Below are 18,185 nucleotides of genomic sequence, written 5' to 3' on the forward strand. Positions count from 1 at the left end.
TTCATATTCCGGCTTTGGGGGCTGGAGAGATGACTCAGAGGTTAAGAGCACTGACTGCTCTTCCAGGGGTCCTGAGTTCAATTCCCAGCAACCACATGGTGGCTCACAACCATCTCTAATGAGATCTTGTGCCCTCTTCTGGCCTGCAGGCATACATACAGACAGAACACTATATACATAATAAATAAATCTTTAAAAAAGAAAAAAAATTCCGGCTTCAACACGGGAACACTTAACTATCCCTCTAACTCGGACTCCTAGGCCAGCCCTAGAAAGCAGCCCAGGCCAGGAGTGATAGCTAGCTGGGTGGGTATTCACCTGACTTTCAATAACTTTAATAAGGTCAAACTGATATTTAAAGTGCCTGAAGGTCATAGTCTAACTAGAAATGCCTGTTCTCTAACAAAATCTTAGCTAGAACCTAATACTAGGAACAAAGCTAGTAAGAGGTACAGGACCTGCAGAGGCATCTGACACATTTTTGTTAGAAGAGTTTGAAATTGGGAATAATTTCAGAAGTACTGAAAGTAAACATGGGTTCATCTCAGACAGCATTAACCCTGCAGAGCAAATGCTACTTAGCCCTGAGCAGTGGCTCAACAATTCCCTGTCCCACAATAGAACACAACCTGAAACAACTGGAGTAATTATGGAGCCTATGTTTTCCTGACTAGTAGTGTACGGCTTTCTCCACTCTAGCCTGGAAACTGGCCCTGGTTCTGTGGAAGTTGTATCTGATCCTAGCCTCTTGCTGTGTGGGTGGGTGCCCACTGAGGACTTTCCTGTACTGAGATGAAAGACTAGCCTGTGTTATTCTGTATTTTTCAATTTATTTTGTCTGCATGTTTTTCTGTGCTGTGTGTGTTACACTATGGAAGCCAGAAAAGGGAATCAGATCCCCTGGGACTGAGTTCCAGATAATTTTGAGCTACTATGTGGGTGCTGGGAATTGAACCTGTATATTCTGGAACAGCAACCAGTGCCCTTAAATGTTGAGCCATGTCTCTGGCCTATCCTTGTGCCTCTTAAACCACAGCCTTTATGGATAAATACAGCCACTGATCTATCACAGGATAATCACAGTTGGTTTTAGACATAGTTGGTCATCTATTTTATATCTTGGCCACAACCTCCACTCCTCCCCCATCTTTTTTTTTTTTTTTTAAAGGCAGGGTTTCTTCCATGTAACCTGGCAGTCCTGGAACTTGCCATGTAGACAGTCTAGAACTCAAAAGATTGACTGCCTCTGCCTCTTGAGTGGTGGGATTAAAGGCTGCCATCACCATGAATGAAGCTAGTCCTAAAGTGAGTTACTAGAGCTAGGATTTTCACAGACCAAAACAGTGAAATCTGATCATACTCTCTCGCCTCCTGCATTTTCTCCCAGATACACCCTCTTCCACTCTTCCCCTCCCCACCCACCTAACTCTGAGGTTTTTTGTTATTGTTTTTAAACCTATTGGATTGATTTGTATTGTTTACTGTTGAGTGTGGTGCCTACGAGGGGTCCAAGACCAAAGAAAACTGGCTCTCAGCAGCAATGAAATGCCAGTATCTCCTCCTCAGCCAGTAGTAGGGTTTTGTCTGACTTGAGCTTACCTAGGTCTTATGCATGCTGTCACAGCATTTGAGTTCATATGCCTTACTGCCCTGTTGTGTGTGGAAGACAGTTCTCCTTGAAGTTATGTACCACCTTTGGCTCTTAAATTTTTTTCTGCACCCTCTTCCTTGAAGATCCCTGAGCCTTGGAGAGAAAGGTATGAGATGTTCCTTTTAGGCTCAACTACACACAGTCTCTTGCTTTGTTGAGCAGCTGCTATCTACTGCAAGCAGCCTTTATGATTCGAACTGAAAGGGGAAGAAAAAAAATATTAAGCAGTTGTTGCCTGGCCTGGTGGAACACACCTTTAATCCCAGTACTTAGGCATGTATAGGTGGATCTCTGAGTTTGGGGCCAGTTTGGTATACAGAAGTGAGTTCCAGGACAGCCAGGGCTACAAAGAAACCCTGTCTTTTTTTTTTTAAGTAGTTGCTTGCTTCTGTAACACTTGTGCCACAAGTGGACATATCTGTCAGGCTAGTCACTGTACTTCACAGGATTGGGGGGAGGGGTAATTTTCTCCTCCAGCAAGCTAGCCAGTAGGGAAGAAGCATCCAGGTTGAGTATCTAAATTCTGTTCTGAAGGGAAACAAAATAACATTGGTAAAGTCTGCAATGTTTGGGGGTCAGTCGGACCCAATTGGCCAACAACTCAAAAGGGTAACCCATTCCTGCTTTGGGGTTTATTTGCTAACATATGGGGTTGGAGAGATGGCTCAGAGGTTGGCTCTTCTTCCAGAGGACCTGAGTTCAAATCCCAGCAACCACATGGTGGCTCACAACCATCTGTAATGAGATCTGGCGCCCTCTTCTGGCCTGCGGGCATATAGACAGACGCTGTATACATAATAAACCTAAAAAAAATTTGCTAACATGTGTTATGATTGGAATATTGTGCACCCTGAACCCCAATATAAGGTGTGTATATATGAAAATGTCTATAGAAAGTTTCCAGTATAGTTTTTTCAAAAGTATTAAGTTATCAGTAGCAAAGTTAGTCTATGTTCACTTATGACTGCTCTCCTACTGTGTGTCAAGCTGTTTAACCTGCCTTTAATAGTGTAGTAATCAACCTCAGCTGTAATTTTAAGTTACGTCCTCTTCCATGTCCTGACCCAGGTAGTGCACATTTATGATTTTTTTTTTCTTGGGGTGGGGGCGGGGGTCCGAGACAGGGTTTCTCTGTGGCTTTGGAGACTGTCCTGGAACTAGCTCTTGTAGACCAGGCTGGTCTCGAACTCAGAGATCCACCTGCCTCTGCCTCCCGAGTGCTGGGATTAAAGGCGTGCACCAACGCCCAGCATTAATTGCCCTCTTGATTTTCCCTTGACCAGATTTTCGTCCAGTAGTGTGTTTAGCTTCCATACAGTTTTTGTGCTTTTTGTTGTTCCTTTGTAGCCACATGGAATGCAGGGCTGAGACGTGCTTTGTATACTAATATATAGTTCTTTAGAGAAAGTTCCATAGTATTCTTTATACTGTTGGGGTAGAATGTTAGATACATAGTGTTTGTTTTGTGATGGGAACCTAGTCATCAGGAATTGAGAGGTTAAGTGCAACCTCTGGGCCAGTTTTCAGAAGTTTGCAGGGGCCTCACTGTGTTCTATAGGTGGTCCATGGGTAGCAGGGGCTTGAGTCACAGTGGAAATAGGCAGTGCTCTCAAGGTGGGATGCAGGATGCCACACCATCCTAAAGTGAAGGTGAGTGGAGTGGTGGCCAAACTGAAGGTCCTCACTTGGGATAAGGACACTGTGATCTAAATGGTGTCTTGCTGTGTAGTGTGTGTGGTAGACTGGCCTGGGGTTGTCTATCTGGAATTCTAGGTTAAACTCCATATAAGGGTGGGTAGGATGACTTGATAGACAGGTAGGCAGGCTGAATGGGTTTGGGGTCAGACACTACACAGTCTTAGAGATATGCAGTGGGTGGGGTGACTGATAGGCAGGTGAGTGGAAAATGAGTCCTTTTTTTCCATTCTCCCTCTGTGAAAACACTGGCTAGAGTTTGATCTACCTTTGCTTCTCTGTTGGGGATTAGGGGTGTGCTTGAGGGCCAGCCATTTTTATGGGTACACAGTGTTAGAAATGACCACATCTATTATCCTGTCGCCACACAAGATCAGCACCTGTTGTGCCCGAGTCATTAAGGCTTATCTGGGTCTGTATAGAATCATATCTGGTGAAGGTGGTGGAGATCATGGGACTGGGTAGGCAGAGGGCCACCTGGGGATCTGCATGCATGAGGCTGGCTGGGTATGAGGTGAACCCTTAAGACCTTTAAGAAAGGAAGAGGTATGAGGGCTGATTTTTTGCAGGACAATCCAACATGGTTTCTCTGGTGTCATAATGGAAGGTGCCTTGGAGAGGATTTTTATATGGCTATATTCTGGGGTAAAGACCAGGTCACCTGGTCACTTAGAAGGCTGAAAGGAGGTAGCAGCAGCTACTGGGACTACAGCTTTGGAGCAATATATGCACAGAAAGCCTTTAGTGCCAACACTAGAATTTTCTCACCTTGCAAATGGAAAACAACAAAGCCACACATCCTTAGCTCAAACACTGGTTTATGAAAGACAGAACAAGAAGGGTGTAGAAAGGTCACTTTTATTAGCCTTTGCTTGGTAGGACATCGGTGTCCTTTTAAAATCCTATTCAAGTACAAATGCTTGTGTTTACAAAGTATTTACAATTTCAGTCCTGTTTCTTACATTAAAAAAAAAAAAAAAACAAAACACAAAAACCTCATCTGGTTGAAAAATGAATGAAAGTTAACTGCCAAAAATAAAGACCTTGCCCCTCACTCCCACCAACCACTTGGCTTGGGCACACTGAAGTATGCTGCCACATACTTCAATGGGAAGGGTGGAGAAAGGTGAGTGTGACGTTGATAGAGGACCCCACTGAACTCAGTTCTGTCTGAGGACTATGGGAAACGGGAACTGCTGCTGGGAGCTAGGAACCTCTAAAGGCTCTTCCCCCGATAGCATACACCGAGCCAAAACGACCACATTGTTGCTTGAAGACCACATACAGGACAGGTTTATAGGTCAGGAAATTATTAAACCTCTTCTGGTTTTTCAACACCTAATTGCTACTTTCACCCCAAGTTTCACATTAAGACCTCAAAAGTGAGTTCTAGGTGGGCTTCAGGATGTATTGTCATATTCCTGCCCACACTGCACAGAAAAAGTGGGATGGACATGACAGGGAAGAATACTCAAACAAACAACTGTCTTCAAGGCTACAGTAACTTCAGGCCATAAAACAGGCACTGATGTGGAACATGGACCTTACACTCTGGCAGGTAAGAAGGCACGTCAGCCTGTTATGCCCATGAATGCCACACAAGTCACCTTACAGTGGTAAGAAGAGTGAACATAGGACTAACTCCATTGTAACTCTCTCCTTTAACTGAAGGCCTGTCACTGCAACAGCCATACCAGGCACAACAGGGATACCAGTTGTTGCTTAGTCAAGACATTTAAAATCCATAAAGAGCTGCTGAGGGGTGGCACAACAGATGCCTTCCTAAGAATACTAAGCTTTCCAGACTAGACCAGAACAACAGTAAGGGAACAGTAACCTTGGTACCAACTACACCAGGCTGCCTCACCTGCCATATACATGTGTACAGCACCTGAGAGCCACAAGAATACTGTAAAAGATCACAGTACAGTACAGTGTATCTAAAACACAAACTTGGCTATACAGAGATGTCAGTCAAAGGAGAGCCATTGCTCACTGGGGCAAGATGGGTGTTCATGATGCAAGCCAGATCTTGTGACCTACTGAAAAGGGTAAGAGGACCAGAGGGAGGCTCTGATGGTCTGCTGTCATCTTTCCTGCTGAAAGCTTATGGTGCATCTCCCTGGACAATGGCACCAAAGACCATGTCTGAGCTAGAGCCTGATGTAAGACATGCTGCCCCTACCACGTACTAAGTAGTGTGCACTACGAAAGAAACTCTAAAGGGCTTTTAAAAGACTGATGTGGGCACTCCCCAAATATTAAAAACTGCAACTGTCGCTTTTTCAGCTAGTCCCATACACACAGGAGAAAGTCAAGCAACTTTGGCCAACCTAGGCAGCAGAGTCCAGAAACAGTACAACATTCTGCTAAAACAGCCTTGTCATAGTACCAACCAGTTTCCTTCCTACTGGCACGGAGGCTTGGTGGGTGTCTTCAGCCTCACAGCAGGCACTCGCATCTGTAACTTTGGCTGCTGGCTTGGACTGTCAGAGCTGGCTGGAAGCTGTGCTGGGCTTGGACCACCAGGGGTCTGCAGTGAGGCAGAGGCTGTGGTTACCACCTGCTGCTGGATGAGCTTCTGCTGCACCACCTGGGCTGTTGCAGTCACGGTTGGGATCATCTGCACCTGTTGTCCTGCTGCTGTTGCCTGTGTGAGTGTCACTGTCTGTGGAGAAGCCTGAGCCAGGATGAAAGAACATAGGTCATCAGAGAACACCCCTGTCAAGCCTGTCCCTCTGACACATATACCCAGTGGCCTCAGTAAAACGGCAAAGGATGTGGACCAATGTAAGGGTAACTGGTTTCTTCAAGTTCACAGAAAGCTTAAAGTGAAAAACATGTCACCAAATAGTACTGCACCATAGGTAAAAACAGAAGTCAGCTTGCCTCCATCTGGATCCCATGCTGCCTACACTCCCCAGAAACTGTAGTCTTGTCTTGTGCAACATAACAAAGACGTCTGCTGACAGCAGGTTGGGGCACAAGTCTGGCCCTTCCCTAAAAAATCCCCCTAGTCAGCTGGTCATTTTCCCTGAAAGCTCATGTTTTTCGTGTGCATTATGAAAACTAAAAGTAACTCTCTCGTCACTAGTATTCTGCTTCTGAAACAAACTGTGCCCCATCCCCTGGTCCTCTCCTTGTACTCTACCTGCTGCGAAGCTGATGCAACCTGTTGGATGCTGGCCACAGGTGTTTGCTGCTGCACAACTTGAGGAAGTTTTGCAACCTTTGACAAAACAAGGGAAGCAGAGGATTCAAAATACATAAACAGACATCTTTTACCTGTTTTTAAGCAAACAAATAGTGGCAAGTAACATGGAGAAACAACCTCAAGTATACCCACCAGGATCCTAGGAGGATTGAGGAGAGGAGCAACAGACTCACTAGCAGAAGTAATCCATTAATGACTCAAGAGGACTGGACAGGCAAGCTCAGTGGACCAGGAGGTCTCACCAGGACAGATACCAACAATTCCCAGTGGTTTCATCCATCATAATTGAGAGCTCACATATATAAAGCAAAACTTTCTACCTTATGTTCACTTCCTGCAGATATTTTGTTGCAGAAATATCTTGCTACACTGAAGCTGTAGCTCAGTAATGAAACTCTCATGTAACAATCATGAAGCCCTAGGCTGAATTCTCAGAATCACACAAGCTACAAAACTTCCACACAGTCTGTGGTGTATGGCAGTCCACATGCACAACCCCCAGCACTCTGGAAGCTGAACAGAAGGATGGTGAGTTTGAGGTCAGAGCGGGCTACACAGCATGTTCAAGACCAGCCTGAGAAATAGTGAAAACCTCCCCTCAAACTAGCTGACTGTTTTATAGTCAGATTTCTGTAACCTGAAGCATGCACAGAGGAGACCCTAAAACCTGTGGAAACAAGGATCATGAGTCTGGAATTCAAGAGTATGTGGAAACACTTACACAAATTAATTTTAAAAAATTTTAACAGTGAAAGCCAGAAGATAGGAATGTAAACACAGGAGAAGTTGACAAAATCCTATCCCTAACCAAGAAGCTATTTGCTGGGAAAGAAAAATATCCTGGTTCTTCAATGCGGTGTCACTGAGAGTACACTATACATACTCCAGGGCAGACCCCATGACCAGGAATAGTTGACCAAATGGATTCCATGGTTGGTTTTTTGTTTTGTTTTGAGAGAGAGAACATATGCCTGAAGCTGGCTTTCTGTCTAGGGATCTGGGAGGTGTTGTGATAGGGTAAAGAATACGATCAAAATACATTGCATGAAGAAATTTTCTTAAAAGTATTATGCACTGAAAATATGAAAATGATATAAATACAGCTTTTATGACCTAAGTACCACAGAGGCTTAGTTTTAAGTAAGAGAACAAGATTGTATACAAGAATCCCATTATCTATACAGACATACTTATTATTTCCAGAGACAGGGTCTCTCTCTCTCTCTCTCTTTAGCCTTGGCTGTCCTGGAACAAACTGTGCAAACCAGAGTAGCTTTGAATTCAGAGATTCACCTGCCTCCCAAGTGCTGGGATTAAAAGTGTGTACCACCACACCAAGCCCATATTTAAATTATTGTAGAACAGCATTTAAAATGTTTACCTAAATAATAAAGTCTAAATATATCAGGGTTTCAAAAAAGAAAAAAAATACAGACTATTTGCAAAATAGCAGAAGAGGACTGGAGACATGGCTCAGCAGCTGAGAGCTTATCTAGGTCCTGGCTTTGAGTCCCAGCACCTACATAGAAGTTCACAGCTGCCTATAATCCTAGCTACTTGGGAGGCTGAGGTAGGAAGCTCGTAAGTTCATGGTCTACTTGGGCTACAAAAGGAGTTCAAAACTGTCTAGCAACTCAGCAAAACAGTTTCTAAATTAGTTTTTTTGTTTTTGTGCTCTGCAGCAGAGCATACTTACATAAGGTTCTAGGTTTAATCCCCAATACCACAATAAATACATCAAACACAATTTATAAGGCCCTTTAGACATATGTAACAGATGTACTATCCTGGTAAATTAGAAGCTAAGATCATAGACTACAACTCTTTTACTACTGAATCCATGCAGTTCTAACAAACTGACTCCAAAATCATTAACTTTAAAGTGCAGATAGCCAAAAACAGTTAGGATAGTCATAAGTGACAGAGCAGAAGAACATGCCTGCCACAGAGTGACACAGGCAATAAGCACTAGTCAGGGCGTGATGGAACCCACAGGATGAAGTGGAGGGTAGGATAGACATTTTTAATAAGCAGCCTTGAAAATAACAGGCATCCACATATGCATATTTCATCAAGGCATATTGACTGCAGGCACTATAGAGGCAAGAAAGAAGGCACTGGGTCCCCTGAAGCTGGAGTTACAGGCAATCATGTGTCACCCAATGTGGTTATTGGGAGCTGAACTTGGGTCCTCTGCAAGAGCTTAACTACTGCCAACCCACCTCTCTAGCTTCCAGGCTAGTTTTCTTAAGCAAGACTTTAGCCAGAAAGAGACTGGATATTCCAATGGCTCATCTAAAGATACTGTAAGTGGGAAGAGAAGCCATACACAAATGTTACCACAGCAACTTATATCTAGACTGTAAAAACTAACCTGGCAGACAATTTGACAGGTATGTCAGAGGAGACTTGAAAGTCAAACCAGAAAAAGATGAAATCTCATCAATTACCCAAAACACAAGCTAACAAAGTAACAAAAGTTTCTCTTGTTCCCACCCACCAGATATGGAGCTCAAATGCCAAACTTGCAAGTACAGTATTAAAGGCTTAGCCTCTCTGGAATCCAAATGGAACCGCACCAACCCAGAGCCAGGCAATGCCATCTGTACATCTGTGGACACAGTGGCCAGGACTGCTCAGGGACCGTGCCCATGCACGCCCACACACACAGAGTTGGTATACAACAGCATGAGTCTGAGACCTCATTCTCGAGACTTCCCAATGTTCTAGAAGGCTCCATGCCTACCACCCAGAAAGGGCCTTACAGAAAAGGTCAGGCAGTGATAGCTACACTGGCTGGCTGGGTGCTGGTACTCTTCCTCAGCCTATAGGACTCAGGAACTCTCATTACTTCCCCACAGACCCTGCCATCTGCAATGAGTTGCATACAGTAGCATGCTTACCTGGATTTGCGTCTGCACCTGCTGAGTCCCAGCCAGTTTCTGGGCTTGGGAGATGGGTGTGGTTAGAAACTGGGTTTTAAGGGCTGGTTGGGCAGCATATGAAACCTTCTGCTGTGGGCCCTGAGCAGTGATCTGTTGGGTGGTTAGCTGAAGAAAAGACAACAGAGGATCAGACCCAGGTGAAGATCAGGTTCCCTACTCAAACCCTCAGCAGCTGCCAAGAGCCTTCACCATTTGACCCAGTCACAGCACCTTCTAGACATTATGGTCAAGAGCATCCCAAGATACTGGCTTTGCCCTGCACAGAGGCAGTGTGCCCTGCTCTGAACCCACAGTCCACATGATGAACTGTTCCTGATTTTCTAATCTTTTTGGGCCCCTTCCAGTCTGATAAGTCCATCCCTAGCATCCAGCTTGTGACTACCCACCCTACCTAAGCATTCATATCAAAAAGAAAGGAAAACAAGGGACACTGACCACACTAACACCCCAACCCTGAAGCACACACCCCTGTGAGGCTTGTAGCCTAATACAGCCCATTTACTCTGGACCCTCCTCCCCAGCAAAAAGCTACACTGAAGTGAAACCTCACACAAGGAACCCATACCTTCTGCTGGACAGCAGCCTGGCCCTGGGCAACTTGTGGCTGGATGGCCTTTTGCTGCTGCACTGCCTGCTGCTTGAGCTTCAGCAGTTGTTGAACATGTACAGGTTGGGCCACGACAGTTTGCCCTATGAGAACACCAAGTCAGTTAGCTCCTGGCCAGGGCTCCCTGCTTATCTAGGTTCTGTTCAGAAAAGAATAGATCCTAGAACTGTCCTAAGGCAAAATAATCAGGCACTAAATAGACACTGTGTTTCTTTTTCTCATTTATTTATTTATTTATTTATTTATTTATTTATTTATTTATTGGCAGAGTTTCTCTATGTAGCCCTGGCTGTTCTTGAACTCATAAATTTGCCTAACTCTGCCTCCCAAGTGCTGGATTGAAAGCATGCACCTCCAGTGCTACATCACCACCACCACCACCACCACCACCACCACCACCACCACCACCACATATTATGTTTCTATTTCATAAATAACAAACATGGGAAATGTCAGAATGTTAATGGTTAACTGAGGGCCAAAATAAGAGAATTTACATTAAGCACTAGAGGACAACATAAGTGAAGCAGGAGTTAGGACAGAGCAAGGCAGTGACCACTTCCACCAGAAAAGGCTCCCTGTGTACCACATGTCCATCTGGGAAAGGCATGCTGCAAGAAGAAGCGGCAGGAAGGTACCTGCTGTTTTTTGTGGCTGTCCAATTGCCACGCTGATCCCTGCAACATTCATAGGCAGGGTCGTGACCCCTGGCGAGGAGACCACAGCTGCTGGGACAGACACCACTGGAGGCTTTGCCAAGGCCACCTGAGCAGGTTGGGGCGTCTGAGTTTGCATCTGCCCTTGTGCCTGCAGCTGAGAAGTAGGGACCCGGGTCTAAACAGTGAAAATAACAGGAGAATCCAGAGAAATTCAGACATTGCGTCCTTGTCTTTCCTATTTTGTTTTTTTTTGTTTTGTTTTTTTTTTTTTTTTAAAAACAAACATTTTATGACCAGAGGTCAAGAGAATTTACACAGACTAAGTGGAAAATCTAGAATCATGAGGCCAACCCAGGGACTTACTTGTCATTGTCACTTTTGCAGACACATGGGGACGGAATCTGTACAAGACTTTTGGACTTGTCTGCCGTGATGCCATGTTCTGATGTTCATAAGATTCCAAACACTCATCTCTTCTCCTGGTTCTATGCCACTTACTCTCCATCCTCTGGCTTCCACCACCCTCTCTCCAAGATCACTGCCATAAGTACCTATCTGAAAACACCCCCAAGGCTACCTGATCCTACAAATTTTCTACACTGCCAGCAAGCATTTATCTCTCTAAATTACATTTTACAAAAGCAAATGGAAATGAGTCAAGTTTTGTATATATAGAGATTATCCAAACACACACGTAAACCTTAAGAAAGTAAGAGCTACCCACAGTCCCAAAGTGCCCACAGACGGGGGACTGAAACTGACTTTCAACCTGTTAGGCATCTCTTCCATCTGTGTAAAAATGCAGTAGTACAACGAGTCACCTGCATTTTTTTTTTTTTTTATAGCCTCTTCCCTTTACAACAGTCACTTTCAAAGTGCTTGATGAAAGGTTAACCTTCATTGTCAATCTGATTGGTTGCCCAGGAGACAACCCTCTGTGAAAATCTGGAAGGAGATTATAGAGCCGAGGGGAAAACCCACCCTGACTGTGGACTGGGCGCCCAGACTGAAGAGCAGGTTAAAAGGAGTAGCAAAGCCTGATGAGCATCAGCATTTGTCTCTCTGCTTCCTGAGTATAGGGGCAGTCATGTCTCTTTTTTCACACTACCAGAACTCCCCTTCATGATAAACGAATCCAGTTGCTAACCCACCTTTTAGATCCATTTAGTGAAAACCTTTAGTCATTTCAACTCCTCATTATCACTGACAAAAGCTTTGTAACAGCCCCACTATTTCTGTAGGAGACAAGAGTACTATTGTATTAACTAGTATGTAAGGTTTGTAGCCTAATTACCAAAATCTACTCTGCAACAGCTCATTAAGTTCCTACCTACTAGCTGTCACCATTCTCCTGACTTATGAGTTTTGTAAACACAGGCATAATAGACTAGTTTTTTAAATAAATCATCCTCAGACTCCCTCTTTTGTGGAGGGGGCCTCTCACAAAGACCTACACATAGAACAAAGCCCAAGTACCTGGGACCCCAGTCCTAGCTCAAGCTATACTTGCCAAGTAAAGGATCCGAACAGATAATTAACCCATGTGCTCTGTGGTTCCTTCACTGGTTAAAAGTAGCTCATGTCGGGCGTTGGTGGCACACACCTTTAATCCCAGCACTCGGGAGGCAGAGGGAGGCAGACCTCTGTGAGTTCGAGGCCAGCCCCTCGTGAGTTCGAGGCCAGCCTGGTCTCCAGAGCGAATGCCAAGATAGGCTCCAAAGCTACACAGAGAAACCCTGTCTCGAAAAACCAAAAAAAAAAAGTAGCTAATGATACAAAACACCAGGAGACTGGTACAGAGCTCCTAGGGCAGCACTGATTGGGCAAACCCTCCAAGGGGCACCCATCACTGGCTGCTGCGACACAGAAGATCCTCACTGACTTTAGTGTGTTCATCTCCTCAGACACCACTATCTTGCTATGTTCTTTCCTTCAAACCTTCAAAGGCTCTCCCTATGGCCAAGTGGGCACAAGTGAGCTGGCCACGGAACCTGAGGTGCCTGTAACATACTAGACTGTGTTCTGTGCTCTAGCCACACTCACATTGCCCCTGCCCTCCCTTTCACTGCCTGCCAAGAACAGAACAACCAGTGTGCTGTGCCTACCCCTTACTATTCACCTTCTGCTACCCCCAAACCATTCAGTCCCTAACAGACCTGGTGACACTTCACTGGTTCTGTAAGTAATGCTAGCACAGCTTGCCACAAGTCTAATATCTTATCCTCTGTAAGGACCAAATCTGTTTCACATCTAAGTCTGCCACAGACCTAACATGCTCCTGAGCAAGCAACAGAAGCCTGACTGAAATGCAGTGATGGTGTCTAAGACAGCTCAGCAGGGAAAGGTGCCTGTTGTACAAGCCAAGCCTAACAACCTGAGATTAATCTCTGTAACTCACATAAAGAAAAAAAAAAAAACAACAAAACCCCCACCTTATAAAGTTGTCCAACCTCACTACACATGCTGGGGCATGTGTGCCCCCGCCCCCTCCTCACAATTTAAAAAAACAAACGTTGGGTAAATGCAAAGATGGTACTTTTGGACAATAAATATGAACTGGAACTTACAAGCCGGGCCACCTGGAGGTTGGCCACGGTGGTGCCCGTGAGTAAAGCCCCAGGCCGTGGGGCTGTGACTGTGGTGAGCTGAGGACTCTGTTGCTGTTGTGGGGGCTGTGGGGTCTGCACTTGCACTTGTGCCGGTTGCTGTGGGGGACCTTGCTGGGCTTGCGGTGTTGGGGGCTGTGGTGGCAGCTGCATCTTCTGTTTCTGCATCTTGATGATATGTTCCTGAAACCCAAATAAGGTATGTTCTCTGCATGAACTAACCATATGCCCCCCTCCATCTCTACTAAGAATTCATGTACATTAGCTGATATGCAGAATGTGAACCATCCCCACAACCAACTAGGTACTGAATGAAAATCAGCACTTCACCAAGGAAATGGGGGACAGCAACTCTGACAGATCACTAAGTTCAGAGCACGCTTTCCGGGTTCTTATCTCTCAAATGTCAGTTTAAATAAACAGTAATGGTTTTGTTACTAAATTCCATCAATAGTAATAACTTGGTAATAAACCCTATGAAGATAAGATGATGAGCTGGGCATGGTGGCTTAAGTTTGCAATTCTAGCACAAAGGAAGTAAATGGAAGGACCAGGTGTTCCAGGCCAACATCAGCTACATGATATTACCTGACTCAAAAACAAAAACAGACCAAGTTATCAAAAAACAATTAAAAAACATTAAAAAAAAAAAAGACTTTCCCCCTCCCACAAATGTTTGAGTTGTTCATAACTATTGGCTCTCTCTGGATATATCAGAAGTGACAATGGCTTTGAAACTGAATTAGAAGAATGTGGGAGAAGAATAAAGGAACAAGAAAGTGGGCAGGACTCCTGGCAGCTGGACTGGATGAGAAGTACTGACTGGAGCAGTCTAAATACTGGAGAACTGTCAGACAATTTTCCCCAGCTGGCCTTAGAGTAGTGAGAACAATTACTCTGGTCAACTGGAAGAAAAAGGGCTGTCTAATTCACCAGCCACAGCCTTGGGGGATGGTTTTGGAACCCTGAAACATAACTGCTGAATGAAGAGCTAGCTGAATGTCATAATTTGTGGCATTTTGAATGATTTAAAACGTGTGTAGCCGGGCGGTTGGTGGCACACTCAGGAGGCAGAGGCAGGTGGATCTCTGTGAGTTCGAAACCAGCCTGGTCTACAAGAGCTAGTTCCAGGACAGCCTCCAAAGCCACAGAGAAACCCTGACTCAAAAAAACCAAAAAATAAATAAATAAATAAAAATAAAATAAATAAATAAAACATGTGTGTAGTAGCCACACACACAACTGAGTAGTTTTCATCTTAGGTACTTTACCACCACTTCTCAAATAAAACAAGGTGGCCAAAAACACACTCTGGAGGTCCCAAGAGAATACCGACACTGTCACAAAAGAAACACAGAAAAACTGATCCATCTCTGGATCCTTCCCAAGCCTCACAGAGGTGGCCTCAGGTCAGTTCAGCTCTAGTGAGTCAAGCCTCTGACCAGCAGCTCACAAAGTCAGACCTAGCAGTCAGTCTGTTCACATTGCATCTGTTTTTCTGTCTCCTTTTGATGCTACACACCTGTGATTCTGCATTTGTTGCAAGGACATTTCCTTCTAAATACATTAGCACAATAGACAGCAAAATGACAGACTGGCAAAACTAGGAACATAAATTTTCAAACAAGCAACAAAGAGCAGCATACTTTGACCTATCTGCTCCTGAAGAAGAGCTCTGAGGAGCATCTTCACAATATCCTCCAAGAATGGTGCACACAGGCTTTTTAGTCCTCTGGAAATGAGCTGTGGCAATACAGTACATAGAAGATGCACCTGCTGGCAGGAAGCTAAGGTTTCCTAATGCTTCTCAGAGGCGTGATTCACACTTACTAGATAGAAAGTTGTGGTAAATGCAAGAAAGCAGGCTCTCTACCTAAAGACAATACATTTCCGTAAAATAGGTTCTGAACTACAGACAAACCAGGTCTGCCTGTGATGTTATGGTGAAGTATATGCTCACCGGTGCCAACTTGCCCACAGCTTTGATCTGTGCAGGGGACTGGGCCTGGCCCTGGAGCTGTGGAACTTGCACCTGGGAGGTCTGCTGCTGCTGTTGCTGCTGCTGCTGCTGCTGCTGCTGTTGCTGCTGCTGCTGCTGCTGCTGCTGCTGTTGCTGCTGCCTAAGAAGCTGAAAGTGGGCAGCAGGAGTGATGGTTTTTCCAGGTAGCTGGACTCCTGTGGCTGTAAAGAGGTTGGCTTGTTAGATCTAGGCATCCTCAGCTCTCCCGGACAATACCTGCAAGCTGAAGTTCTAACAGTAGATACTGGCTCAGGGAAATACCAAGCCTCTCACCTTGGGACACTTGGGTCACTAAAGACCGGGTTGGGGTCTGCACTGGAGTCAGGTTGGTAGTGACCACAGCTGAGGCTGTCACAGAAGTGACTGCTCGAACACCCTGAGTTGTTGTCATGGACACCAGGTCAGTGGTGGCAGTGGCTGGGGAACCAACTGCTCGTTGCTGGGTGTGGACCACCTGGGCAGGAGCAGAACCTCCAGATGTCTAGAAAGGTAACACAGGAATGTTATCAGAGTACTTGGGCAGGAGCAGAACCTCCAGATGTCTAGAAAGGTAACACAGGAATGTTATCAGAGTACTTGGCACAGTGGCCCAAACTCAAAGCAGCAAAGATTTCCTAGTATGTTTCCCTCCAGAAGTCCATTGTTTCAGTGTTACATATAACAAGTGTGAATTCAGTTGGGCATGGTGGTGCATGCCTTTAATCCTGACACTTAGAAAAAGAAAAGTATGAACTGTGCGACAAGTTTAACTGCTTAGTGCATGGCTCCTCAACTGTTCTAGCACCACATGGTGAGGCCAGTCCATTCCCTCCTAGCTTCCCTTGGCAAGTTCAACAAACCCACTGATTATACATACACAAGCATGTGTATCTATGTAGTTCTGTATTCCCCACAACTCCATCCATTTGTGTGTCTACCTCTGTAGGTTTTCAGAGAAACCACATCTTCCTAGTAAAGACATTCTCTAAACCCCAGCATTAGAGCTTTGAAGTGTCACGTCTTATACAGGAGATAGGCTACCTTTGGGTATGAGAACATCAATTCTAATGCAATGTGTTTTATTCTGACTGTGAGCTATGAAAGGAAAACAGGTGGTCGACACTAGGAAAACCTTCTGATCACGTTGTGTTATGTCACAGAGGGCATTTCCTTTCCTCCCTGGGGATCATATTCCCCCAGCTGACCTCTATCTTCATGCTTCGATGGCTCTCTCTGTGTCCAGTTTGCCTTCACCCCAGGAAGCCAGTTGCTTGATCACTTCATATGGCACTATGCTCCACACTCCAGCACAGCTCTCTACACCAAGGCAAAAACCTCACCTCTGCTTCCTACCGGTCCAATGAGGCACAGGTAAGGGGAACCTGGGTCAAGGGGACTGGCTGCTCTATCTTCATAGACCACCTCTCTCCTCTCTGAAAACTTGTCCTATCGGGAAATTCACCCTTTCCCTAATAATACAAAAGAGGACAGTTTCCTAAAACCTGAGGATTCCCAAACTGATCAGCTACTTATTTTATGAAATTCAAACTAGACCAGTTACTTTTCTCATCTGTGGAATATTAAAAAAGCAAATAATCTTCCCAAATACAAGTCATGGTAAGCTCTCTGAGCATGGGGAAAACTCACAGTCAAAGCTCCAGGAGCCACAGGTGATGCCAGACGCTTGTTAATGGACTGGAAGGTAGCAGCAGGGACACCCGCTATTGTGTTCACAATCACATTTCCACTCACAGTGCCTAGTAAGCAAGATGTGGGTGAGGCCAGAGGAGACAGACTGAACTCCATTTTCACGTTTTCAAACCCTTGTACCCTCCTCACCTGTTGGGATGCTTGTTCCAGTGACTGATGTCTTAATGGTTCCTGCCTATTGAAAAAAAGAAATTCAGATTAACTTCAGGTCAGGCCTTTTGCTGCACAAACTCTGCAAAAGCAATTATAATTAGCTAATGCATATTCCCTAGACTTCCTTCAGACTCCAGCCTGCTCCTCAGCACCTGGGCTATTTCCACATTGGTTTTCCCTTCCCATGCTGCCCCTCACCACATGTATTACCTCCAGACTATATGTCTCCCCCTAAAACAAACACACACACACACACACACACACACACACACACACACACACACACACACACACACACACAGGTCACATACAAGCCTCTGTGCCAGCCGCTTCCATCCTTCTAATGAATACCTTCCTGTCATTCAGGCCTCAACTTTCAAATGCCACCTCTTCAGAAAGAATCTTTCTGCCAACAAACAACTGTCCAGTTTCTTTCTGTGATCATTACTCCATTCCATATAGGAAGGCAAACTTCAGTGAGCAGGAGACACTGCCCATCAGCCTTTCTGTGAAAGTTCCCACACCATACAGTGTTTAGTAAATGTATCATCTCAGTGAAGAAAAAATGATGCCCAACCACATACAAAACCCCACCACAGCTTGATGTAATGATTCAGGGTCTGAGAAGACATCTCAGTTGGTTTGCAAGTATGAAGACTTAAGTTTGACTCCTAGCACTCATGTAAAAACCTGGAAGTAGTTGTGTGTGCTAGTAATCCTTGCACTGGTCAAGTGCAGACAAGGATCCCTGTGGTCCACTAGCCACCCTACTTATCCAAATCTGCAAGCCCCAGGTGAATGACCATCTCAAAAAACAAAGTGGATGGGCCCTGAGAAAACCACCCAAACCAGCACTCATGTGCACTGCAAAGGTCTGACTGTCAGAGCCCGTTCTCTTCGAGTGTAGTTTCAATGTCTGTGTGACAAACACCACAAAAAATTGAAG

At 45.0% G+C, this 18,185-nt stretch overlaps 1 protein-coding gene across 13 annotated transcripts in view; it reads right to left on the bottom strand.

Annotated features, from left to right (window-relative positions):
• Positions 1-4,187: 4,187 nt before the first annotated feature.
• The window catches only part of Ep400 (E1A binding protein p400), a 100,916-nt gene continuing 86,918 nt past the window's right edge, over positions 4,188-18,185 (bottom strand). For 12 of the 13 annotated variants that reach the window (XM_027415887.2, XM_027415891.2, XM_027415894.2 and 9 more), the window contains 10 exons: positions 17,216-17,261; positions 17,024-17,133; positions 15,671-15,878; positions 15,338-15,558; positions 13,339-13,560; positions 10,751-10,946; positions 10,071-10,195; positions 9,464-9,610; positions 6,498-6,575; positions 4,188-6,026 (listed from right to left, as the gene is read on the bottom strand). In XM_027415887.2, the coding sequence (XP_027271688.1) occupies positions 5,754-6,026; positions 6,498-6,575; positions 9,464-9,610; positions 10,071-10,195; positions 10,751-10,946; positions 13,339-13,560; positions 15,338-15,558; positions 15,671-15,878; positions 17,024-17,133; positions 17,216-17,261 (1,626 nt within the window). In that variant the 3' untranslated portion in view covers positions 4,188-5,753. The remainder of the gene's footprint in view (positions 6,027-6,497; positions 6,576-9,463; positions 9,611-10,070; positions 10,196-10,750; positions 10,947-13,338; positions 13,561-15,337; positions 15,559-15,670; positions 15,879-17,023; positions 17,134-17,215; positions 17,262-18,185) is intronic. The other variant, XM_027415888.2, reaches the window with a different exon arrangement.

This window comes from Cricetulus griseus, chromosome 4 (genome assembly GCF_003668045.3).
Source record: "Cricetulus griseus strain 17A/GY chromosome 4, alternate assembly CriGri-PICRH-1.0, whole genome shotgun sequence".
Taxonomy (NCBI): Eukaryota; Metazoa; Chordata; class Mammalia; order Rodentia; family Cricetidae; genus Cricetulus; species Cricetulus griseus.